At 40.3% G+C, this 25,718-nt stretch overlaps 1 protein-coding gene across 2 annotated transcripts; it reads left to right on the top strand.

Annotated features, from left to right (window-relative positions):
• The first annotated feature begins 233 nt into the window (after positions 1 to 233).
• LOC133528705 (C-1-tetrahydrofolate synthase, cytoplasmic) lies at positions 234 to 19,158 on the top strand. 2 transcript variants are annotated; one of them, XM_061866177.1, is made up of 15 exons: positions 234 to 386; positions 3,833 to 4,031; positions 5,881 to 6,017; positions 6,683 to 6,917; positions 7,582 to 7,693; positions 10,234 to 10,459; positions 11,831 to 12,004; positions 12,636 to 12,801; positions 13,189 to 13,492; positions 13,752 to 13,969; positions 14,197 to 14,407; positions 14,702 to 14,850; positions 16,222 to 16,325; positions 17,004 to 17,289; positions 18,478 to 19,158. In XM_061866177.1, exons 1-15 carry the CDS (start codon positions 349 to 351, stop codon positions 18,718 to 18,720), a joined length of 2,802 nt encoding a protein of 933 aa, XP_061722161.1. In that variant the 5' UTR covers positions 234 to 348; the 3' UTR covers positions 18,721 to 19,158. The 2 variants fall into 2 exon arrangements, with proteins under 2 accessions (XP_061722161.1, XP_061722159.1); XM_061866175.1 differs by lacking the exon at positions 234 to 386 and adding an exon at positions 2,726 to 3,460.
• Positions 19,159 to 25,718: the final 6,560 nt, after the last annotated feature.

The raw sequence follows: 25,718 nt of genomic DNA, 5'->3' as shown, positions 1-25,718 counted from the left end.
TTTGGGCTGTAGAGTAACAATTAAATAAACAATCATACATTAAAAACGCACAAAATCGTATCTTCACTTCACATCGGCATTTAGTAAAAGCATTTTTCGAATATTCTTCATTTGTTTCACTTAACTGTCGGGCTTCGATTTGTCATACAAACTCATTAGTAATTTCTCATTTACACAAATGTCGCGTCCACGTTATGGCCTCCGTCGGAACCAGTTTGTTATAAACTACCATTAAGGTAATGTAGGCGATCAATCTTCCGCCGGCGGACGGCGCTCTCAAACACCTTGTATATTGTTGTATTAGTTTTTTTGGTGTTTTACGGTTGCATTTGAAAAGCATACAAAAGCATGTGGAAGACTGAAGGAGACGTGGAGGCGGTTGTAAGGTAAGACAGATTTATTTGTATATACCATCATCTTTTGCTAGTTTTGAATATAATCATGGCATCAATCGCATATAATATTCTTACCTTCATTATGTATGACTTAGCGGGTAGTCTTAGTAGATATTTCTCGCCGGTCAATGGTAAGATTAATAGTTTGTACCTATTTGTTTGCATTATCGTACCTTATTTAAATTACACATTAGTTTTCTTTAAAGTAGCTATTTGTCTTCAAGGTGCTAAATAATTAGTAGTAGCTGACAATAAAGTGTTAATACTTCCTGTGATACGATTTATTCATTACCTAGTACAGAAAAAGAGAGTTCAGGGGCAGATTGTATTGTAACTTTTTGTTGATTATTAACAATGAGAAGTCTTTCCAATAAAATAATACAAAGACTGGAGTAGTTTTAACAGTTATAAGTCCTCATCTCAACCCGTACTTGCGACAGCGGCATTAGAATTAGGGATGTACGGACTAGTCGGATAAGCCGACTATCCGGTCACATTTGTAGTCGGTGGGTCCGTCTCGCACTTGGGAGGTTTTTAAATATTCCTATGCCGCCAATCTTTGGTTCCTCCTATGTTGTTACAATTTGTTAGTGTATTCTGAATGAAATAAAACTGACAAAATATTGAAAAAAAAATTTTTTTTCTGGTTCGAGCATTTAAAAAATAAGAAAGCATAAACCATCAAATGAAGTTTATATCGTAGGTACAGGAGACTAGAGTCTCGCATTTTTAGGGTTCCGTAACAAAAGGGTAAAACGGGACCATATTACTAAGACTCCGCTTGTCGTCTGTCACCAGGCTGTATCTCGCGAACCGTGATAGCTAGGGAGTTGAAATTTTCAAAGATGATGTATTTCTGTTGCCGCTATAACAACAAATACTAAAAAGTACGGAACCCTCAGTGGGCGAGTCCGACTCGCACTTGTTCGGTTTTTGTGTACTTTCCTTCAGTTCGGTCGGTTACAAATGGTATCAATACTTATACCGATAGTAACTGATGTAATTCATAAAAAGCATGATATGTATATATCATAACGCGCTAATATCTTTCCCCCTTATTCATAAACGTGTGCCGCTAATAATCGCTTGTCCCTTTCCATCATACCGATACGTCGGAAAGGGACAAACGGTTATTAGCGGCTTCGTAACTTTAGTACACGTTTAGGGGGTTTAAATGTACGGCTACAAACTTCAGCTTGCATACTAGTTTAGAACTTTGTATAATTTTTAAACGAGAACTGAGTCCTTAGCTAATGTGCCGATCGTTAACGCTCCCTAGCGTAGCGTATACGCTATGCTATAGTCATCTTTCTCTATCATTTCCACATTAGTGCGACAGTGACGTTGCGTTTCGTTCGCTACGGGGCGTTAACGATTGGCACGTTGGCTACGCACCCTGGCTCATTGTATGCTGTTAACTCTTGTGTTAGGGTAGCTCCATATTATAAATATTGAATACTGGTAGCTCTAAGTACATCGTCGTCGTATCATAGATACTTTTAATTTAACACATAGTTACGAGGCACAGAAAGAATATTACGAGTATGAGAAACCCATAATTAAGCAATGCATAATTGTAATGACGAGATCGTTAACTTACTTGAACTAATTTAGGTATGTAAACATCTTAAAATCTGATGTAAAAACAAAACAATATTTTTAGTTCATTGTTTATCACTCTTTAAATATTAGTTCGGGCAAACGTTCAGTCAGCAATATTCGTCCATGATTGGATCACATTAACGGTTCAGCTCGTAAGATTACAATGATTTTTAACTTAGCAAGATTAAAACCTTTGAAGTTGGTTAGATATTTTTCCAAAGACACTGTAAGGTAAGTTTTTTTTAATTATACCTATATTTTAAGCGTATATGTATAGGTAATAAGTTGAGTACTTACCTATTTATATGTTTCTTACTATATAAACCGAGCAAAAACATACGGCTGTGATATCGGTAATTATCATTTTTCCATTGTTACGACGTTTGACCCAGGTCTTCTCGATTAAAGGAATATCATGCATATCTTTACCGTGGTTGTTTAAGATAAAGAGTAAATGTATGGAGATTGACTTATTCTGAGTACCATAAATGGTGTAATTGTTCAAGACTGTAACGTACAAGACATACTTACCTAGTAAATTTCTTAGATATTCTTATATATATTATTGTAGGTAAGGTAGAAGTACTAGTGCTCGACGCTGCACTAGTCACCGACACGGGCACTTTATTTCATGGAAATACAGGTTTAATTTGATCAACGAAGATTCTTCTGTATTCGAACTTAATCCTTGTCACTTTGACATAAAGTGCCTATGTCGAGTATTAGTGCAGCGTCGAGCTCTAACTGTAGTTTGTTCTGTACATAGTGTAGTGTTCATATTGTTTAATAGTTGTATGAAGTCTATTAGTTAGTCGTAATTTGTATTTCTTTGCAGATCGGATACTCCACCGAACACTGTCTATGACCGTAATAAGATTCATATACTAGCCGTGTCTTATCCAACCTCGACATTGGCAGAATCATCAACACCTTGATGGAGCCATAACACGAAAAATTGATTGATTAGTACTTCTACCTTACTTGGTCGTCGCACGTTAGCCTGTCTAATCGTAGAGAAAAATACACCTAGGGTGTATATTTGTGTGTATATATTTTATCGGTCAAAGCATTTCGCTATTTGTGGGGCTTCTTATTATCAGTAGTAAGTAAGTTCATCAATACCAAATATAAGTAGGTAGGTATCTAGAACACGTTACATAACGTTGATATCTACACCATATCCCATCAGTATGACGACAGCACCATGATTGCGGGTTCTAGCTCCGCCATAACCTGGGGGTTATCTCAGGGATGTTATCTGTAACCTGCCCCTCAACAATATTATCTCATTTACGAGTCTTTCATCTCTTTCGTACTTACGTCTTGTAAGAGAAACGGGTGTCTGCAAAACGGTCGAGCCAAGGGGTCTGTGAAGTTGGGAGTCACAGTGGACAGCTGGCTCTCGACCGGGCAGTGGCTAGCAAAATGACGGCTAAAGTGATTTCAGGACGCGATGTGGCACGGTATGCATATTTCTATTAACATGCATATTGAATTAAAATAATTCCTTAGATTTTTTGCTAAACATCACAGAATTTTATCTATCTCCTGCTTACAAAAACAGACTTAGACCATTAGTTACCTAAATACATTTTAGTAAATATACCCAAAGAGGCTTTCATTCACAAATAGGTACCCATCTATTACAATATTTAAATTGTTTGCTTTAAGTGATAATGAGGAAGAAAAAAAATACATTAAGGTACAATTTTAAATATTTATACTAAAGGATTAAACCAAGATCCATTAATTTATTGTTCTACGTTAGATTAGTTTATAAATAACCACCGTTCATTAAGTTTACAACTGCAGCTTCACATTTTATCCATGTCCAGAGCTATTGAAGATGAGCTACGGCAGCAGGTCACCGAGCTGCGCGCCGTCAGCGCGACGTTCAAGCCGCGCCTGGCCATCGTGCAGGTCGGCGGACGCGAGGACTCCAACGTCTACATCAGGATGAAGCTCAAGGCCGCCGAGAATATCGGCATCACCGCTGAACATCTACGTCTGCCACGTGACATCACTGAAGGCGAGGTTAGTCCAGATCATGACCAGAATGGTGGCTAAGTCGAAATCAGGAGTTTGGGCATTGTCGTCGGTAATAAACGCTTAACAAACCTGCGGTTTGCTGATGATATTCTCCTCTTCTCCGACACCGCATCTCAACTGCAACACATGCTACAACACACACACACACACACACACACAATGAACAGAGCGAAAACTCAATTGATGACCAATGCAGCAAAACACGGGGTCACGGTTGATGGGCAGTATATACAGTATGTTGATGACTACATTTACTTTGGCCAAATATAGATAGCCTCCTTCGAATACAGGCAAACCATAGAGGTCAATAGATGCATTGACAACGCCTGGAAGAGCTTCTGGTCCATGACGGCGCTATTGAAGGGTGACATTCCCCTGTGTCTCAAGCGCAAACTCATCGACATGTGTATTCTGCCTATCCAAACCTATGGCGCTCAAATATGGTTGTTAACGGAGGCTCTAAAGTCCTGGACTGGAGATGTCTGCCGCATGCGCCCTGAAAGGTGGGCCAAAATGGTTAACGAGTGGGACCCACGGAACACCATAGATGGTGCTGGCCGGGGTACAGGCAGGCCGAAAAGGAGATGGTAGGACGAATTGGACGTATTTTATCCGGATTGGCGAGAAACTACAAGAGGCAGGGTTGAGTGGAGAAAGCGAGGGGAGGCCTTGCCCAGCAGTGGGACAATAAATTAGGGAAAAAAATAGTTATAACACTCTCCAGATATTTTTTCATATTATTTTCCATAACTTTCTTTAAAATCAGATAAATTATGATAAAATCTTATCTTAGGTACTACGTATCTAAATATGAAGGTGAATCGAAATTTTTTTTCATGTGCGTATTCCTTATTACAGGGGTCATGATGATATTACTTATCATCATGACCCCTGTAATTCTAGCAATTTTCTAACAATTTTTTCAGTTTTTAGTTTAAAAATAACGAGGAAGAGTACCTTGGTACTTCAATTAAAACAAAAGTCGATCCAAAATTAAAAAAATATGCTTGCCTACTACCTACTAATTTTTTACTATAGTTTTTACTTAAGATTATCTAATTTCTCAGCGTAACTGATGCAAACAACGTATGTAGTTTGTCTCGGTAAACAAGTTTTCGATTTAGCATTGTAGTACATGACCATCTGACCTGTGATAACGGTATCAGCTGTTTACGCTTGTTATTGATGTGATGTAATCATCTCATCATCTTGCTTATGTTATGGAGAATATCAATGGCGAATTATATGTAGAATGGAATATGCTAAAAAGGGATCTATGAATAGTTTAGGGTACGTTTTTGTATACGAATAAAATACAAGTAAGATTGGGCTTTTTGCAAGTTCAGTGAGCTGCGATATTGCATGGAGAGATAAAAATATGAATTAATTAATTCATAAAGTCGCCATGCACTTTTACGGTTAGTGGTACTTACCTATTACCTATGAAGCCTAACTTAGGAAATCTGCCAGAGCGGAAACATAGTAAAGTGTATGACTACATTCTTACTAAAGCCCGACCAGAAATATACCTATGATCATTGTCAAGAGGGTGCTGTTATGCTCATGTGCGAGGTGACGGTTCAGATTAGTATGAAAAATTTAGTTCCAATGAAATTCCGCAATATGGCGTGTGATCATAAATAACTGGTCAGGCTTTACTTTTTTTCATGATCCATATAGGAAATAAAAAACTAGGTACACTGAATATTAACCTATGCAAGTTTTCAGTATAAAGAAAACAAAACATTTATTATTTTATTAGGTTCTTTACGTAATTTATTAATTCTAGGATTCTATCTTCATACTTGGTTAACAACACTATGTCTTTTCACAGTTGCTAAACCAGATAACGGCGCTGAACGAGGAGCCGTCCGTGCACGGCATCATCGTGCAGATGCCCCTGGACTCCACACACACCATCGACGCGCACGTCATCACAGACGCCGTGTCCGCCGACAAGGATGTGGACGGGTAAGTTCATCACGCGTATGTATCTTAGTGTACTTATACATCGTGCAGCCGCTGGACTCAACAGTATGAAGTCCAGTCATCACCGACACCGTGTCCGACAAGGAAACCAAACTTTACCCGTGCACGTCATTGTCGTGCAAATGCCTTTGAACTTCTAGCTGGGTGGTCCGGCCGTAGGTGACGAGTGCTAACCGAAACTTGGCTTATATCAATAGCCTGGAAAGCATTGTAACCGTTATAGTCTGCACTTTCTTTGCTCACCGCAAGCTGGCGGTATTGATTTCTAATAACCGCACAATGTTGTTTAATTAAAACAAACAAAACTTGAGGTGACTACGGAACTGTTAGGTACGTTATCATTTTAGTTTCATTCTGTAATATATTCTTCCAAAAACATTTTAAGTAAAAAAAAAAAAAACCCGTTTTTGCTAGCCCCTTCACGCTACGACCTTCCTATGTATGTACCAAACCAACAATGGATTGGGTATAAAAGGTACCTAAACCTTCAAGTAATTAAACTATACCTAGTCCATTACCAACTTACTTCCGTAGTTTTTTTCTCTTTCATTGCCGATCCGTCATACCAAAATATAGGTTTTTTATGATAACGAAATCTGTAAAGATTGTTTTTATTTTAAGCTTCATTTTCTCCTTCACAATTTCAGTTTAAACACCATCAACGAAGGTCGCGCTGCAGTGGGCGACCTGAGCGGCTTCATCCCATGCACGCCGGCGGGCTGCATCGAGCTCATCAAGCGCGCCGGCGTGACCATCGCGGGCAAGAACGCGGTGGTGCTGGGCCGCAGCCGTATCGTCGGCACCCCGGTCGCGGAGCTGCTCAAGTGGGAGCACGCCACCGTCACCGTCTGCCATTCTAAGACCAAGGATCTGAGCGAAATTGTAAGTTTAACGGAATTAATAATAATGAGTTCAAGTATATGAGTTTGTAAAATGTCGGACACTGTGCGGTTTCAATGGAATTTCCTTCCGTGAACGTTCCGGGTGCGGATAGAACTACTAGCCGAGTTTACAGTTATAACTGCAATGTGGCGTTAACTTAACCGCTTACTATCAGACGTATTGTGTTTGCTGCCGATGATGGTATACATATAAAATAAAATAACTAACTTGCACAATTTTATTTCTTTTGTTTCTACACGCTAAGGTCAATCTCAGGCTGACATCCAGCTTCGACAAATTTTACAGTAGTGAAAAAAGTTTAGCTTAAGATAAAGATGTCAAATAAAGCTACACCGGCTCTAACCCTACACCTCTGACCCGAGAAGATTTAAATTCCTCCTAAATTGTAGGAGGGTATCCCAATATGGACCGGCATGAAGCTCGACGGCACACCTCTTTTCAAAACATTACATCTTATAACATGTTTGTTTAAGTATTAAATAAATAAAAGTACAATTTAAATTAATATGGAAAAAAATACATAACATAACATACAGTAGGTACTTTCCTATAGAAATTTGATGCACTAGATTGCTAATGCAGGACGTTATCTTTGCCTGAAAAACGAACCCTCAAAGTCTAAATTTTGTATTGTGTGTTACAGACGAAGACCGCTGATATCTTGGTAGTGGCAATCGGACGCCCTGAGCTGGTGCGCGGCTCATGGATCAAACCAGGCGCCGTAGTCATCGACTGCGGCATCAACCCCATTCCGGGTAAGCTCATTAACTTGCATCCATTTGGCATTTCTGGCAAGTATGCCTGCTTGTGTAAGATTTGCATGCATTACCTACGCGCAATGTGCAATTTTGCATATGGTTCGCTAGCGCATGTGCAGAGAGTCTTCACTCGCCTCTGAGATCGTTCCTCGTGAAAGTGATCCGTAGATTGTTAACAACATTATACGTCCTGCCGGAGTAGTCAACATCCCAATCGTTAATGCTCCGTAGCGTAGTGTAGTCATCTCTCTCTATCACTCTTCCATATTAGTGCGACAGTGACAGTTGCGTTTCATTCGGCAATCGCGCAGCATGTTGGCTACGCGGGCTGGGGATTTAATAATTTACGAGTCCGATGTACTTTAACCCCCTTATTCATAAACATCTAATAAAATTAACAGCCGCTAATAATCATTTGTCCCTTTCCGACTTATGGTTATGACAGAAATGTACTTTAATTATATTAGGTATACGTAAGTTAAGTTTAAGTCACATACATTGCTTGCAGGGCGCATGATGATGTATTGTACAACATGTGTGCAAAGAAAGAACTTTAAATTTATAGTTTATACAATTTGAACCGTAATGAGATTTAAAGATTTCAGTACAATTGTTAGGAGACATTGCCACAGAAGGACTTTGCTTTAACACTTTCATGCCTTAATCATATCTGATTCATTGCGGATTGATCCTTTAATGTTTGTTTTTGTAATTCAAAGTACAATAGGCGGAACCAAGCACCGCATTGAGTCGGATCAATGAACCAATGTAAACAGCCATTGTAACGTACAGATCAAAGTGCCTTCACAGGTCGTGCGCTCCGAACGGTGATGATAACCATCCGATTAAAACTTGTCATTATTGATTGCAACTTAATGGCATACCTCAGATTATACACATAGGTAAGAGTTTTGTAGACTTTAGCATAAGAGCCCCGCGGCAGTGTCCTATGCGCGAGATAGACTAAGTACCAATTTTTCTAACTGTATTAGTTAGAGAGGGACGGCTAATCTCGCGGGCGAGATACTGTCGAGGCGCTTCTGTGCTAGGCCTAGTGTTGGTTGAGTGCAATGACGTAGGTTTTGTTATCGTGGTGGGCTATCGGATTTCGATTTCTCATTCCCAAAGTCGGTTTGTAGAGCTAGAACGGCTTGATATTGGGACAGGCATTTCCTATGCCTAGATTTAATAATAGGTACTTATTTTTATTACATTTCAATTTGTGCGATTAATCTATATGAAAAGAACACATACAGTAGTAGTAAGTGGAACTTGCATAAATCCCGTTATGAGCAATGCGTTGGCGGAATTGGATAGTCTTATATTTCTGGCCTTTGTCTTGCTGTCTCACAAACAATTTTAATTAGAATAGAAGCCTAGCCTTACTTACTTACTTACTACTGTGGCGCAGCGACCCGAAGTAGATCTTGGCCTCCGATACCAAAGACCGTCATACTTCTCTGTCCAAAGCCGTTTCTGTCCAGTCGACGGCGCCGAGTTCGCTAAGGTCTTTTTGCACTTCGTCTCTCCAGCGGTACCTAGGCCGTCCAGACGGCGCGGTCTTTACTGTTATATGTTCCTTTGTGCCATCGATATAAAAATACCTCTATTTTTTACCCGAGAGCTAGGGCCAGGCCTCCTGCTCTCGGGCTTCCTTTCCGTAGGCCGCATAGTAAATTAAACGGGTGCGGTTCACTCTATGTAACAACTAATGATATATTATTTGGTCGATATAACGATCAAGGGATATAATTATTAGGACGTATACATATTCAGAGGGACATATTCTTATCAGATAAAACTCTCATGCTCATGCAAACTCTCATATCAGGAATTTGATATATCTTTAAGATTAATACTAAGGAAGTAGGTATAACGCACATTATAGCAACTTTCGATATAACATTTACTGGCTGTTATATCAAAATCAAAAATCAAAAATCAAAAATATTTTATTGTATGGTTATGGGTTCTACAAAGATCTTAGGTAAATGAGTCATGTTCTCCATATCCTGCCTTACACAGGCGTACAATATTTGGTAAGGTACTTATCTTAGATCTAAATTCAATGTAAAGTACATTTATTAATTACAGTACATTTATTAAAGTACAATTATATTTATAGACATATTTTTTGATTCCCATTCGAGCGTCGTATCGAGTACGGTATAGGTTAGACAAATATACACATGTATATGTATAAGGTATCCCTAAAGGAGAAGAGGGGCTTGTTTAAGCAAAGAGGAGCAAGTACAATCGGTATTTAAGTTGGGTTGGTTCATTAGTTGGAGTTCATTAGTTAAATATACCTATACTTACCTAAATGTTTTTCTGTTACTTAGTTAAAAGATAAGGGTAAAATACGTTTTCTGCCAACAAACAGTTTTACAGTTTGGCAGATAGTGGTAAATGTGAATGTAACACTTACTTTATGAATAAAAAAATAAATAAAAAAAAGTTACCTTTTGTCCCTTAGAGCGGAAACCGTAGTTTGAAGACCCCTGCAGTCATGAGTAACACACACCCTTCACCCACAGACCCATCAAAGAGCAGCGGCCAGCGGCTAGTGGGCGACGTGGCGTACGCCGAGGCGCTGCAAGTGGCGGCGGCCGTGACGCCGGTGCCCGGCGGCGTGGGCCCCATGACCGTGGCCATGCTCATGCGCAACACCGTGCAGGCCGCGCGCCGCAGCCTGGACCGCCTGCGCGCGCCCGCCTGGCCGCTCAAGCCGCTGCGGCTGGTGCCCATATCACCGCCTCCCAGGTAAACATAGGGACAGTGACAAGCACTCGGATGTCGGATGGACTTACTCCTTACCCCTTTTTACGTATAATAAACAATCTCTACAAAGGCGTTTGATGTTGTCACCATATTCTATAATGTTCAGGATTCACGTATCTTAAATACTACTTAAATGTAATGCCGATGGAGATTGTCAATATGCTCAACATGCTATAGAGCATCATTGTTCAATTCTCACGGAGACCGAAGCGTAATTCAGCATTTTTTTTTACCTCTGTCTACCCAGATTGAACGACACGAGTACCTTCTCTTTGAAACCGGCTTATAGCGGAAAAAAAAACGCAGCTGCATACGTAAATTAAGCATTGCAACATCTGATGGATACCCACCTCTAACCATCCAATCAAGCAATTTTCCAATCTAGATACCTATTTGCATCAACATCCGCTTGAACCTACCTATACCTATTCGTTTGACATATTTCAAGAAACACTCTCACGGTCAGCATATAAGACAGTAAGGTTACACGATGTTTTCGTAATAAACGTGACCACTTTACAGGAAGGACAATCATCGAATTTGTGACCATTTCTTAGAACTGCTTTAAAATCCTAAACTCCGAATGACGTCATGAATAGCATGTGTGTCTCCAAGAAGTACGAGTAAGGCAAATTCAGTTCTTACTTGTTAGATGACAGAATTACAGAGTCATCTGAAATTATGATTAATTGGCGGGTTTCAGGAAAAGTCCCGATCGTAAATAAGTTCAGAACAAACTATCAGTAGAATGAAATTGTTATTTGCGTCGCCAAAACAAAAGCATTTCGTTTCACATACTAATGAGATCTTTAATGGGGCCCTGTAATATTAGAGTTTTTTTCTTACCCGATTTGAGTGTCCCCCTGCTGGGCACTCGCCCCTTTACCGATATCCACTTGGTGGGTATTAGAGTTACGAAATATAAAAAAATCTGATTTTCGCCCCTTTTATATATTTTTTTATTTATTTTGCGGTCTAAGTAGTTTCTTTTCTATCTTAACACGAGCCTAATGACATTCTTAAATAAATAAATATTATAGGACATTATTACACAAATTGACTAAGTCCCACAGTAAGCTCAATAAGGCTTGTGTTGTGGGTACTCAGACAACGATATGTATAATATATAAATATTTATAAATACTTAAATACATAGAAAACACCCATGATTCAGGAACAAATATCCATGCTCATCACACGAATAAATGCCCTTACCAGGATTTGAACCCGGGACCATCAGCTTCGTAGGCAGGGTCACTACCCACTAGGCCAAACCGGTCATCAAAATTACATATACATTCTTAGATATGGTATATATAGGGTTTAACAAAATGTTAACTTCTCTTTCTACAGCGACATCGTCATTGCGCGCTCGCAGAAGCCCAAGGACATCAATCAGCTCGCGACGGAAATCGGTCTCGCGCCGAACGAGGTCTCCCAGTACGGCCGCACCAAGGCTAAAATCGCTTTGTCCGTGCTGGAGCGGTTAAAGGACCAGCGCCCCGGGAAATATATCGTCGTTGCTGGGTAACTACAACAATCCTAATAATACATACCCATTTTATTCATAAAACCTCAAGGACATCAGCTTGCGGTGGAGATCGGTCTCGCGCCCAACGAGGTGTCTCAGTACGGCCGCACCAAGGCCAAAATCGCCTTGTCTGTGCCGGAGCGATTGAGGGATCAGCGCCCCGGGAACATATCGTCGTTGCTGGGTAATTCATACATTGCTACTTATATATGACTAGACTGATATTCAGACAGACAATGCCATACTTACCATAAATAAAATATTCAGAAAATAAGTAGTAAATTACAGTACGTAATCCTTAATCGGCTGTCTTCGTTTTAGTAAGAATGACGAACTACAAATTAACCTATCAATTGCAAAATCGGGTCCTAATATTGCATGATCAATGTGAAAAATACTCACTCTTACCATGTATGACATTTGAGTTACTGTATGTGTAACGCCTCATTTGCCTCCGCTGTTATATTTGTTGTATGAAATGCAATACCTTAAAATCTAGAGCACGCTCCAATGATAAGTAACTTCCAACAAGCTACAGACTTTTTGTAACACTGTAAGTAATATCTATCGCCTTTAACTTTCACGGATTTTGCTTTTGAATTTTACCAATTTATCGTTACATAACAGGATCACCCCAACGCCACTGGGCGAGGGTAAGAGTACGACACTGCTGGGCCTCGTGCAAGCTTTGTGTGCTCGCCGTGGACGTAATGCGTTTGCCGTTATGCGTCAGCCAAGCCAGGGGCCTACGTTCGGCGTCAAGGGTGGTGCTGCTGGCGGTGGATACTCGCAGGTAATACAACAATGTCGTCAATGTGACATAATGTTACAGTTAGTGTAGGTTTAGTGTTGACGCAGCAGCCCCGGCTACTGGTAGATATTTACACTTACATCACGCTGCTGGGCCTGGTTTACCATAAGCTATTCTTTTAAGCAGACGGTAGCTTAAAGCTCTGGCTTAAAGAGGTCAGTCTTTCTTGGCTGGCAGCAGCTAGCAGTCAACCTGCTTTACTAATATACAAAAGTCAGTTGTAAACGTTTTAAACCTAAACCGTAAATATGCAGAAGTAATCTAGCATACCATTTAGTACTTTCACAACAAATAAGACACCATCAAAACTATCCTTCACAGCAGTCCTAAACAGCGAAATTAACCTTGTACTTGTACTTTTTTGCGCAGGTTATTCCCATGGAAGAGTTCAATCTCCACCTGACGGGCGACATCCACGCCGTGACGGCTGCCAACAACCTGGTAGCCGCGCAGATGGACGCACGCATATTCCACGAGCTCACGCAGAAAGACGGGCCACTCTACGACCGCCTGGTGCCCCGTATCAAGGGCGAGCGCAAGTTCTCACCCATACAGCTGAGAAGACTGCAGCGACTGGGCATTAACAAGACCGATCCGGATTCTTTGACTGATGAGGAGAAGACTAAGTTCGCGAGGCTCAATATAGATACGTCCAAGATTATGTGGAACAGAGGTAAACGTGAGCGGTGTAATCTTATAGTTATGATGGTGTTGGAGGCCAATTTTATTGTTTGTGTTGTTTTCCTATGTTTTCCTCTTTAATATACTTATGTAACTTCCTATGTAATGTTTGCGTGGTTCATACATCGATTGTCATGCTCAATGCCGCTGTATTCAAAGATTAATTTCTCCAAGCAGACCGCCTATCTATCGCAGTCTAACGATTGAGTTGAGTGATACCACGTATATAGTGAACATCATCGTTGTTTCAGTGGTGGACCTGAACGACAGATATCTGCGCAAGATCACTGTGGGCCAATCCCCAACGGAAAAGGGATTCTCACGCGAGACCGCCTTCGATATCTCCGTGGCCTCCGAGATCATGGCAATCCTAGCGCTGGGCACAGACCTCAAGGACATCAAGCAGAGGCTGACTAACATGGTGGTCGCTCTCGACAAGAGTGGTAATCCCGTTACTGCCGACGACTTGGTAAGATTTCTTCGGGTCAAGACAAAAAAATAAAATACATAGTCGAGCCTCGCTAATTCGATGATCGCTGTTATCCGGACGGTCTCGTCGCGGGCGCTAAAACATTTCCGGTATCAAACATGTCATTAGTCACAATGCATCAAAACCTCGATGAGAGTTCAAAATCATGATCGATTTTTTTTATTGTCAAGCTTATTCAGCCCATTAAAACGTGACATGTGTTTCAGGGCATGACTGGTGCGATAATGACGTTGCTCCGCGACGCCTTCGAGCCAACCCTGATGCAGTCCCTCGAAGGCACGCCCGTGCTCGTCCACACCGGGCCCTTCGCCAACATCGCGCACGGCTGCTCCTCTATCCTAGCCGACAGGATCGCGCTGCAACTCGCCGGCCCGGCGGGTTACGTTGCTACTGAGGCTGGTTTCGGCTCCGACATCGGTAGGTAACATGATGACTAATTAGTCAAATTCTTCCGTTTGAGGCACAGGCATACCTATTACTTCGTAAAGATGGGCCTTACGGTGATGGGCCAGTAGTATTGTTGTCAAGTCGTGCAAAAAATCATTTATTAAGTAATTACACTCCATATCCATGTTTTTTTGATCCTAGTTTTCTACAAGCAACAAAAGCAAGGAGTTTTTAGTCCTTCACGCGACAAAAAAGAAAACATGTGAAAGTAGTAAGCATTTTCAGCCGTTGCTAACAACTAATGTCTAAACTGTATGTACATAGGCATGGAGAAGTTCTTCGACATCAAGTGCCGCGCGAGCGGTACTACGCCACACTGTGCAGTGATTGTAGCGACAGTTCGCGCCCTCAAGATGCACGGCGGAGGCCCGCCCGTGTCGCCCGGCGCGCCGCTCCACGACGTCTACGTCAAGGTAAGTTAGACGTCAACGGACTTTATGGACCTCTACGCTGCATCTTAGCGATAGTGCACCATACGAGGACGGTCGTGAGCTCCACACCGGGCTACGCACACGCAGTGACCGACAGTGCGCTATTCAACAACGTACGTTCCACGTCAACTCAATGTGAGCGTACGCTGTTGCGCGGTGATCGTAGGAACGATTAGTAGGCAACGCAATCTACGTCCTATGTTGAGGCGTATTCTGATTGTAATAATAGGTTATAAATTTCATCTGAATTAGTTATGGACAGTGCCGGTAAATTTCATTCCGTTGACAGAAAAATGACGTCACGCTACATAGAGTATGATTCCAATTAGTATTTTCGTAATAAATTATCATTTGTCAACCTCTTTAGGTAACTAATACATATACTTGACAATCAGTATAGAAACGTCTAACTGACTTTCATTTTATTGTCACACAAATAAATAGTAGATTATTAATTTATGAAATAATACATATTTTTGGTTTTTAACAGCGTAACAAGCTTTTATTCACGAAACAAGTATTTATTATGATACCCATCAATAAGTAAGTTATCTAAATTTGTAGTAACTCATGAAACAGGCAACGGCATGAAAAGTACGGGCTCTGGTTATGGATATGATCTGTCAGTGTCAACAGTGACATTTATTCAACCAACAACTTTTTGACATTAACGGATCATATCCATAACAAACTCATAACCTGTTATTACGATCAGAACACGCCTCATGAAGTCCGCGTCAGCAGATAGAAAAAACGGATATTTTACATGCATTTGCGCATCGAATAGTGATTAGTTTATTGTTTAGTTAAATAAAACTAACCACGTTGTGTCCTATACATTCCTTATATGTAGTTATATAGCTTTGATGCTTTGCCTCATCATTGTCGATTCATGTTTAATCCCAATAAATTTGATAATATCATTGCGCAAATAAGAAAATCAACAACCGACCACTTATTTGATCGTCCGATTTGAAACCATTCATAATTGTATGCAGACGTCAGCACTTACTAAGAATTAGTTACCTAACAATTACTCAAGTCATTGACTCAGTGCCTAAACTGGTTCTAACGACCTATCCAGCTATAGGTACCTACTACGTACATCGATATAAGTCGTGCTAATATTCGATGACACTAACATAAAATCGTTAAAAGTCTTAGGAGAGATTTTGCCTACTTGTTAGTTTTCTACCGCTCAGATACAGTACTATGGCTTCTATAGCTTGAGAGAGTTGTAAGAGAAGTTTATCTGTCTTCAGCACTAACAGGATCAGAACAGTTGCCTAATAAAAATTAACATAACTTAGTTCTGTATGGTTTTTTATTTATAAAATTAAATACCGTTATCAGGAAAACCTGGAGCTGCTGGAAAAGGGTCTATGCAACCTGCGCAAGCACATCGAGAACGGCAACAAGTTCGGCGTTCCTGTCGTCATTGCCGTTAACAGACACGGGTCAGTATTAAGTCTCTCCCTTTCTCTCTCTTATCTTAGTGTGCAAACCGAGTGTAAGATCGCGTGAACATCGTGGCGTGCGGCGCGGCGTCTACTTATTTGAAACAAACGCAAACGTATGCGAGGGGCCGCAGTGCACGCTACTCAAATCCCTTGGATACTCGACGCCACTCTGCACGCCCCGCTGGACGTTCATCGTCACTGACGTACACTACGTTACAAACCCGGAAAAACCATGATGATCTTGCAACCTGATCACGCCTCTTAAATTATACGCCAACGTTTTCTCAGATATTATTTCTTACTAATGGGTCGATTTGATATTATACAATATGTAACTTTTCCTTCCTTGTTTTCTATTTAGCCGAATGCTGCAACTTGTATTAATCATAATAACGGAACTCTCAGTTTGTTATGCTTTAGATATATATCTATATTCTGCTAGTGCTAAGAGTACTAAGTCTTCTAAACTTAGATGTATTTCTTTGTACCATTACGGTACGGTACGGTACTTTGTACGGTCAGGTAGCAGTAATCGATGTAGAAAAAGGTATAAAATATGATCAATGGATTTCATATTGTAAAATAACAATTTCAGGCTTCACAAAATGAACGAGCCTAATTTATTTTAACACGATAAGATCAAGCAATACGAGTAATAGCCTAGTTTCATTTCAGAAACGACACAGAAGCCGAGCTGAAGCTCGTCCAACAGTTCGCCGAAAAGAACGGCGCCTTCAGAGCGGTGGTTTGCGACCACTGGGCCCGCGGTGGAGAAGGCGCGCTCGACCTCGCCGACGCCGTCGTCGCCGCCTGCGACAGACCCTCTTCCTTCCGCTTCCTCTACCCGCTGGAGGGCTCCATCCAGGACAAGATCCTCACCATCGCCAAGGAGATGTACGGTGCTGGAGACGTGCAGTATACGGATGAGGTGCTTCAGAAAATCAAGATGTTCACCGAAAAGGTGGGTGTTTACAAAATGTTAATATTTAGTAATTTAACAAGGAGGATATAAGGATGTTTAAAGTCAAACTGTCAATCTTCTGACCGTAAAAAACAGATAAACACAAAAACGATAAACTCCAAATACCCTTTGGGATTACTACTTATTTTAGGCCTTCGGTGGAATTATAGTAGTGGTTGGCATTATAGTTGTGGTACTGATGATCTTACTGTGGGTTGAAACATTTTTTTTACGCTCAGGATAAGTGTATCTATGACTGACGATATTTTAATCATGACAGTTGGTAAACCGCATATTTGCATGTTGTCCGATACATCATCGATACACTGTGGAGAGGACGCCAATAGAACGCGTTACGGGGGTGCGGGATCTGGGCGTGCACTTCACAGCTGATCTGTACTTCAGAGATCACGTTGTTACGATTTGTAAAAGGGCATATAGAAACTTAGGTTTTATCATGCGGCAGGCACAAGGTTTTTCGAATGTAGTCGAGTCGCTGTACGAGCATTATACGAGGCTCTCGTAAAAAAGCCACCTCGAGATGAATGCTAGTATCTGGAGTCCGCACGAATCCAAATACAAATTTATGCTGGAGCGCATACAGAATAAGTTTGTGAGGATTCTATACCTGAAATGTTATGGTGTTTACCCGCTTTACCTTCTTATGTATCCAACTTTATTTGTACTAGGAATGGTAGGGTATAACCAGTTGGAGGTTAGGAGGGAGCTTGCTCTAGCATCCTATATATTTAAGTTGTTGCGTGGTAGGATCAGTAACCCAGGGGTACTGGCCGCGGTGAGATTGTGCGCGCCCCCACGGTATGTGTGGCGCCGGCGCCGACCGCCGCTGCTAGCCGAGCCGCTCGCGCGCACCGGCCTCCTGCGCGAGGCTCCGCGGACGAGAGCCACCAGCACGCTCAATCAAGTTGCTACACGGATTGATGTATTCCATTGTTCTGAGAATGAATTCATTAAAGTCGTTTTGTTTTTAATATGTTATAGTTCTTTGAATTAATTATATTTATGCACCTAGGCTAATATTTGCTACACTATCGCATTGGGCAACTGTCATGATAGCTGTAACGTTATTGCAAATAAAAAAAAATGTTCGAGATGTGCGAGTTCGTGGACAGTTGAAACATAAGATTTATGTTAGTTCCGTCATTGGAATATTAATTCCTATTCCAGGGCTACGACAAGTTCCCAATCTGCATGGCCAAGACGTCCAACTCACTGACGGGCGACCCGGCCATCAAGGGCGCGCCCACCGGCTTTACGCTGCGCATCAACGACGTGTTCGTCTCCGTCGGCGCCGGCTTCGTCGTTCCCATGGTCGGCGAGATCTCCAAAATGCCTGGCTTGCCCACCCGTCCTAGCATATACGATATCGATCTAAATACTGAAACCTTGGAGATTGAAGGGCTGTTCTAAACTATCTTCTATGGGTCGCGGTTTAATCTCTTATTGCTGTTGATGTCTTCTGGCTGTCACTCATTTGTCGGGGACGGATCCACAAGATAAGCGACAAAATCGCTAATGTCAAATCCCTCCAAAGCTACTATCCGCATACCAAACTGACGAGTGCGACTTAATTACGACCGCGAAGGTGCGAACGAGAAGTTTCCCGGTCCTGGTCGTCAGTTTGGGTTGCGGGTAGTATAGTATAACTGTCCACATTTTATCCTCGGTTCCTTTTTTGATGATTTTTACTTAAAATTAAAAAAAACGGTCAGTTTTTCTAGAAAAGCGATATACCTATAGGTAAGTATTCGAGCGCTTAAAACCTGAATATTGTATGTGTCATGTAATCATTGCTATTAGACGTTTTGTAATGTATCAAATAAAGCTATTTGTACTTGTTTATGTTTACGCTTTGTTTCTTTTTATCCTCTAAATTTAAAATGTATGGGTATAGGTAGTGGTAATAAACTCATCAGCCGTCCATTAGTACTAAGAACGGTACTTACCCAAACACTAAATAATAAAAATGGCAACTAAGATTTGGATCTTTAAAACTAAGAATAATATTGTATAGCATATTTATAGTTGAACAGTTATAAAAACTCGTTTCTTGTAGCAATTCGAAGAACCGTTTAAAAGGCTTTGCAGAAAAACCGGTTGGTAATAAATAAACAGTAGAGGGTTCCTTCCCCGCTTTTCGATAGTTACCTAGTCGATTCCATTCGAATCTTAAAATAATATACAACAGACGAACATCACAAGAAACAAGTACCTATGCCAAAAAAAATTTTATTTGCCCATTGATATAAAATATCATGGATACAAAATGTACTTCATTATTTACTGGTAAGTATCTTACAATGAGCACAACAGGAATATGATACCTACTGACCTACAAGGTTTTCTGCTAGGAGGCCGAATCGGACATGCAAATTGATGTCAATGTGATTCTTCGAGACTCTATAACATAGTGGTTAAGGGAGATGTAGGTACCTATATGTGACGAGTAAGTAAAGTCCGCCGCAGCTACATGTTGCTATTACCGGTAAAGAACCGCGGCGTTACTGTACGCCTAAGTACCTAGTTAATCTGTTTAGTTGAAAATAATTATTGTACCCACTGCGAAGGCTAAAAGAAGTATAACCATTACGATTCTTACAAAAAAGTAATACCTCTACACTGTACGGACCCCTGCCCAATTGAGTTTGAGGAAATTATTCTTTAAAAAGTTTGTGAGTGGGTAATACCCCGCACCTAGACCTGGAAATCCCCCAATGGAAACACGAAAAACGAAATAGATTTTTTCATAACACGAAGACGTGATATACGCTTTTTAAAAAATATAGAGGTGATAAACACAACTCACCCGACTGATCACAGATTAGTACGAGCGACATGGAGTTTGAATAGTAAACAAAACAAATCTAGAGCTCACTTTAGACGAAAACAATCCGAATTTCTACCAATCGAGAAGGAAAGTCTCAAAAACATGTTTTTAGAAAAATCGGATATAATACCTGACCTAAATAATATTCAAGAGGCCTATACAACAATAGTAGGCACCATTAAAGAATGCGTCAGTATATTGCCCCCCTTACAAAAGAAAAACAAACTGGATCTTATCGTCACTGACCATGTAAAATGCTTAATTAAAAAAAGGTCAGAATTAAAACAAAAATCTAATTTATCTACGCTAGAAAAGAAGGAAATCAAACGGCTGTACGAAAAAATCAGAAAAAACCTAAAACGAAACAAATGTCAGTATAACTACAATGTACTTAAAGAAGAGCTAAGCAATAGAAGGTCAGTAAAAAGAGGATACAAGAGAATAAATAATGCGAAGCAATGGATCCCGGCACTGAAACAAGTAACAGGACAATCTACAACAAACCGACATACTATCATACAGGCAGCAACAACATTCTACCAAAATTTATATAGTGACAGGCAACAGTCGTCAATGTATACCTTAGAATCAAATCAAGACTCGAATAATAGTGAAGAAGACATCCCCATTATACTGAAAAGCGAAGTATGCCATGCAATAAATTCTTTAAAAACAATGAAAAGCCCTGGAGAAGACAACATAACCAACGACGTTATCAAAGCGCTAAACGAGCCATTAACTCCTTTTCTGACTAAATTATTTAATGAGATCCTAACACAGGAAAAAATACCTAAACAATGGGAATCGTCTGTAATAACCCTACTCTACAAAAAGGGTGACCCCCACAATATAAGCAATTACCGTCCAATAAGTCTACTTCAAAGCACATATAAGCTCTTCACAAATATCGTGCTCTCGAGAGTGAGGAATGAACTAGAGTTTCAACAACCAAAAGAGCAGGCTGGGTTCAGACGCAATTACTCTACCCTGGATCACATATTCACAGTTAGACAAATAATTGAAAATTATACAGAGTATCGTAAACCGCTCTACCTATGTTTTATAGACTACTCGAAGGCGTTCGACTCTATATCTCATCAAGCGCTCTGGGTCGCCTTAAAGGAACAGGGAATACACAAAAAGTATATAAACATCCTGAAAGTTATCTATCAAAGCAGCAAGGCGCTGGTGAAACTTGATAAAACAGGGGATACCTTTGAAATACAGCGAGGAGTCAGGCAGGGCGACCCCATTTCACCAAACCTTTTGTAATTCTCTCTTAGAGCACATTTTCAGGAAAGTAGAGTGGTCAAAAATAGGAATTTATATCTACGGCGAGTATTTAAATCATTTACGCTTTGCGGATGATATTGTTTTACTATCTGAAAGCCACAAAGATCTCCAGTACATGATCGAAACGTTAAATTTTTACAGTAAGGAATGTGGCCTGGAGATGAACTTAGAGAAAACTTGCGTCATGACAAATAGGAAGAAGGAGAGTATACATGTAGAAAATACCATTATCGAATACGTGACCGAGTATAAATACTTGGGACAAGTCATCTCTTTTAGTGGTCACTATATAAATGAAGTGGAACGTAGAATTCAGAAAGCTTGGAACTCATATTGGTCACACAAACATATTTTTAAATCCAAACTAGAAATCACACTAAAGAAAACAGCTATCGACACTGTAGTGACACCGACCCTTCTTTACGGATGCCAAACTTGGGCAATAAACAAAGAAATTATTGACAAAATACAGAAATTTCAAAGAGCCATAGAACGAAGCCTACTCGGTATAAAATTAAAAGACAGAGTAAGAAACACTGACATTCGTAAGAGGACAAATATAATGGATGCAGCGGAAATGGCATGCCGCCTTAAGTGGCGATGGGCCGGACACACAGCGAGAGCAAAAGACGACCGATGGAGCAAAAGGGTTCTGCACTGGTACCCACCAGATGGCGGGCGAGGGCAAGGTCATCCGCTCCGCCGCTGGCGAGACGACATAACCGAGCAGGCAGGAATAGCCTGGGCCAGTCTGGCCGCCGACAGAAAGCTATGGTGTAACATGGAGGAGGCCTACGTCCAAAAATGGACAAACCCACATAATGAAACTTAGTTTTAATTTCTTTTTTTGTATTGTAAATAAATAAAAAATGTGTTAACTCTATAATATATTTGTAACATTTATAGTTGGGTAATAAAAGGCTTTTATTATTATTATTATTATTTTATTAATACCCCGCACATCAATTATTCTTTCGTATCCTTTGTTTCCAATCCAAAGCCATAACCATTTAGGTTTTAGACTTTAAAATAGTTCTAGGTAGCTTGTTTAAACTATATGCACAAGTTACTCGTGTATTGTATATCAGTGTAATATTCGAAAGATTCGAGCGCGGATTCGATGCTAGCGGCGTGCGGCGTGGAGAGCAAGGCCATTAATGGCCGCGCGCCGCTTGCGTCCAGTCCACGGCCTTAGTGGCGACTTGGCCGCCAAGTCTTGGCGAGAGTTAATTGCGTAAGCTCACGCACACACACGCTCGTAAGTACATGGGGAAGACCGGTAAAGCCTAATAGGCAGTACTTAGATGGCACTTTTCCAGATTCTGTACGATGGTGACAGGAGTGGTCCAAATTTTTTACGAAAACCATATATAGGTAAACCGTATATCAGACTACAATCAGAGGTTTTTCTTAGGTACAAATATTCTCTTTAGCCTTAATAATTTCGGTAGAACCCCATTTCTGAGCAATTAAAGACGAAAAATTGAATAATTATCACAAAAATACTTACATAATAAACTTGTACCCACCATAAAAATTACCTTTACAGTACATAGGTGTTTCTTTGAGTGAGCACTTTCCGTGCCTATGTCGAAAGTTAAAAGGGCCAAATGTACTGTAAAATGTTGTACGATACACGTGCGAATTTCCTACTTTCCGCATTTGTATCATACATATTTTCGCACTGTGCGCGCGGGTTGCGTGCTCGACTATTACTACTTTATTTATACCGTTGTTTATACGAGACGATGCATTACAGAACCTGTCTAAGTACTCCAACGTGCGCGAGTTAATTATGCCATGTGCAAAAGGCATCAATCAATTTAATTTAATATTTGTTTATGGAAAAACTAATGTAGGAGTGGTTCTATATATTTACATAGCAGTTTTTCCACTTCTAAATATTTTCTCCATGCTATTTTAGTATGTTATTGATACAATTAAAAACTTAGAATAAGAAGTTTATTTTCAAAATTAGCCACCCAAAAAAAAATTATTTTACAAAATATAGAAATCTATAAATCTAGAATATGCTGAAGCGATCGACATTAAAATCAAAGTGATTTATTAAGATTAAGTTAGTGGAAACTATTAGGTTTCAAATGTTAGTTCAAAGAGGTTTTATCACACCAAACATAATTTATAGATTAAATTATCTCGTAAATTACATTAATGAATAAACGTAACATTTTATCGATTTGATCTCCATCCGTCGAAAAGAAATACGAAAATATTAGCTTTTTTACATTTTTTTAATTGGCTGTTTGGCGAATTCGTGCGCGCCTTTGCCTTGCGCGCGCATTGGAATCGTGCGTAAAAAAAATAACGCGCCAGCCATTTTCCGTTATTGTCATAAAATTGGAATAGTTTTGCATGTTTTAGTGTATATATTGACGAACATGTCATTTTCAAGCATTGAAAATGAATAACACATAAAATTGACGCTGGCAGTAATACCAATAGAGGCAAGAGCCGAGAACGATAGCTTTTTACCATCAAAATCGGGTGAAAAATAATTGGCGGCATATGAAACTTTTATTCAATGGAAAATCAGCAAAAACGCCCAGTCTTTCTTGGAAAACGTGTTGGTAGCTTATTCCAATGAACTGGCGAATAAGTGCCTACAAGCCCAGCACGCTTTGCTGCAATTATTCGATGTTAAGACTGTAAGCCACCATTTTGAAAATTGTAGGTACCTTTACTGTTTTGACAAAAAAAAAACTGATTTATTAATTTTGTTTTTTCCTCGCAAGTGTGTTGAAAAACGTCGGTCATTACCCACATCGGCGTTCTTATTGCGCGCTCGCTTACAGCTCGCGCGCACAATATCGCCTCGTGTGTAATGACCAACTTAGCACACTTGTATCATAATGTACTATTACGATACAAGTGCGAAAAATAGGAAATTCGTAACGAGTGGCGATAAATTAAACACGACCGAAGGGAGTGTTTTAAATCGACACGAGTTGCGAATTACCTATTCGCACGTGTATCGTACAAAGTCTTACAGTACATATTTATGGCTCTTTAAAGTTTCGACATACGCACTAGTGCGGAAAAGTAGCACCATATGTACTGTTACTACAATCAAATTTTGACTTTACTCTGTGCGTAGAGCACTGAGGGCCTACTGCGAACCACGTTCGACTAGTTGCCTCTATGTCGCACTAGTAAATACGTACACAAGTGTGACAGGACAGGGAGGTAACACGTCGAACGTGGTTCGCGGTGGGCCCTCTGTACTCTCCTCGATTTAAATACCTCCCGGGCGGGATGTTCCCACTTTTTCCATCACGGCTTGCCGTCCTTTGTGATAAGGAAATGAATCTTGTTCAAAGAATTCTAGGTAATTTGAATTTTAAGAACTTCGGGGTAGGTATTACACTCAAACACTTGTCTCACTGAGTCATGTTTCGATTGTTTCGAAACAATAGCTATGTAACATTTATATTCCAAAACCGTTTGATATATGGATGTTCGTACTATAGCAGAATTTGTAAAATAGCTGGGGGCCTAGCTAAGATGACAAACTTAAATAATGTAATTGAAATGTCCATGTTACTTTTCTTAGCATCTGTCATTGTATTACATTTTTTCTTTTCGTTTGATGTTCGACGATTTACGATTCTCATTTCGGGTAGTCCAGAACCCCTAGTGTAAATTTATTCGATAGCGTGACGTGACGTACGCGTTTGCGTTAAGTCTCATTTTGTATGGGATTTAGCAACAGCGCGCCAAGCGGAACGTTTTGGAAACTCAAAATCCCATACAAAATGAGACTTAACGCAAACGCGTACGTCACGTTACGCCATCGAATAAGTTTACACTAGGAGTACTGATTACGGGCCTGATAACTGTTTTCCTTTTCACTGAATATTAGCACATCGGTAACAATATTTGAAATGTAAATAATACTTGTGTCTAATTGCCAAAAATGTTCAATGTTTGATGTTTCTGCACCATTTTGAACATTTAAAATACTGTTAACGATGTGCTGATATGTGGTGGTCGGGCCTGATATCAGGCCTGGTAAAATGTGGATGTAATTGGCACATTATAGAAAAGATGCGTAACGCAAACGCAGGAGGTTACCCACTGTTGCAACTGTTGCAAGTGTTGCAACGGCACTGCTGCAGCGGTAACGATGTCACTGTCATTGATCAATTTCGTTGCTGTAGTTGTCGCATTGCTGTCGCGATTAGAACACTTCGAAACGTTACGAACGTTAACAAAAAGATTCACATTATATACCTAGTGACATCGCCCACACATATGCACATACGGGGAT

Source organism: Cydia pomonella, chromosome 19 (genome assembly GCF_033807575.1).
Source record: "Cydia pomonella isolate Wapato2018A chromosome 19, ilCydPomo1, whole genome shotgun sequence".
NCBI lineage: Eukaryota > Metazoa > Arthropoda > Insecta > Lepidoptera > Tortricidae > Cydia > Cydia pomonella.
The sequence above is the reverse complement of the archived record's forward strand: the minus strand, read 5'-3'. Positions and strand labels throughout refer to the sequence as shown.

Coding starts and splice junctions, on each gene's coding strand:
- LOC133528705 (XM_061866177.1), top strand. CDS start 349: ATGTGGAAGACTGAAGGAGACGTGGAGGCGGTTGTAAG. Junction 14,851..16,221: donor TCCACGACGTCTACGTCAAG/GTAAGTTAGACG, acceptor TACCGTTATCAG/GAAAACCTGGAGCTGCTGGA. Junction 16,326..17,003: donor ATTGCCGTTAACAGACACGG/GTCAGTATTAAG, acceptor GTTTCATTTCAG/AAACGACACAGAAGCCGAGC.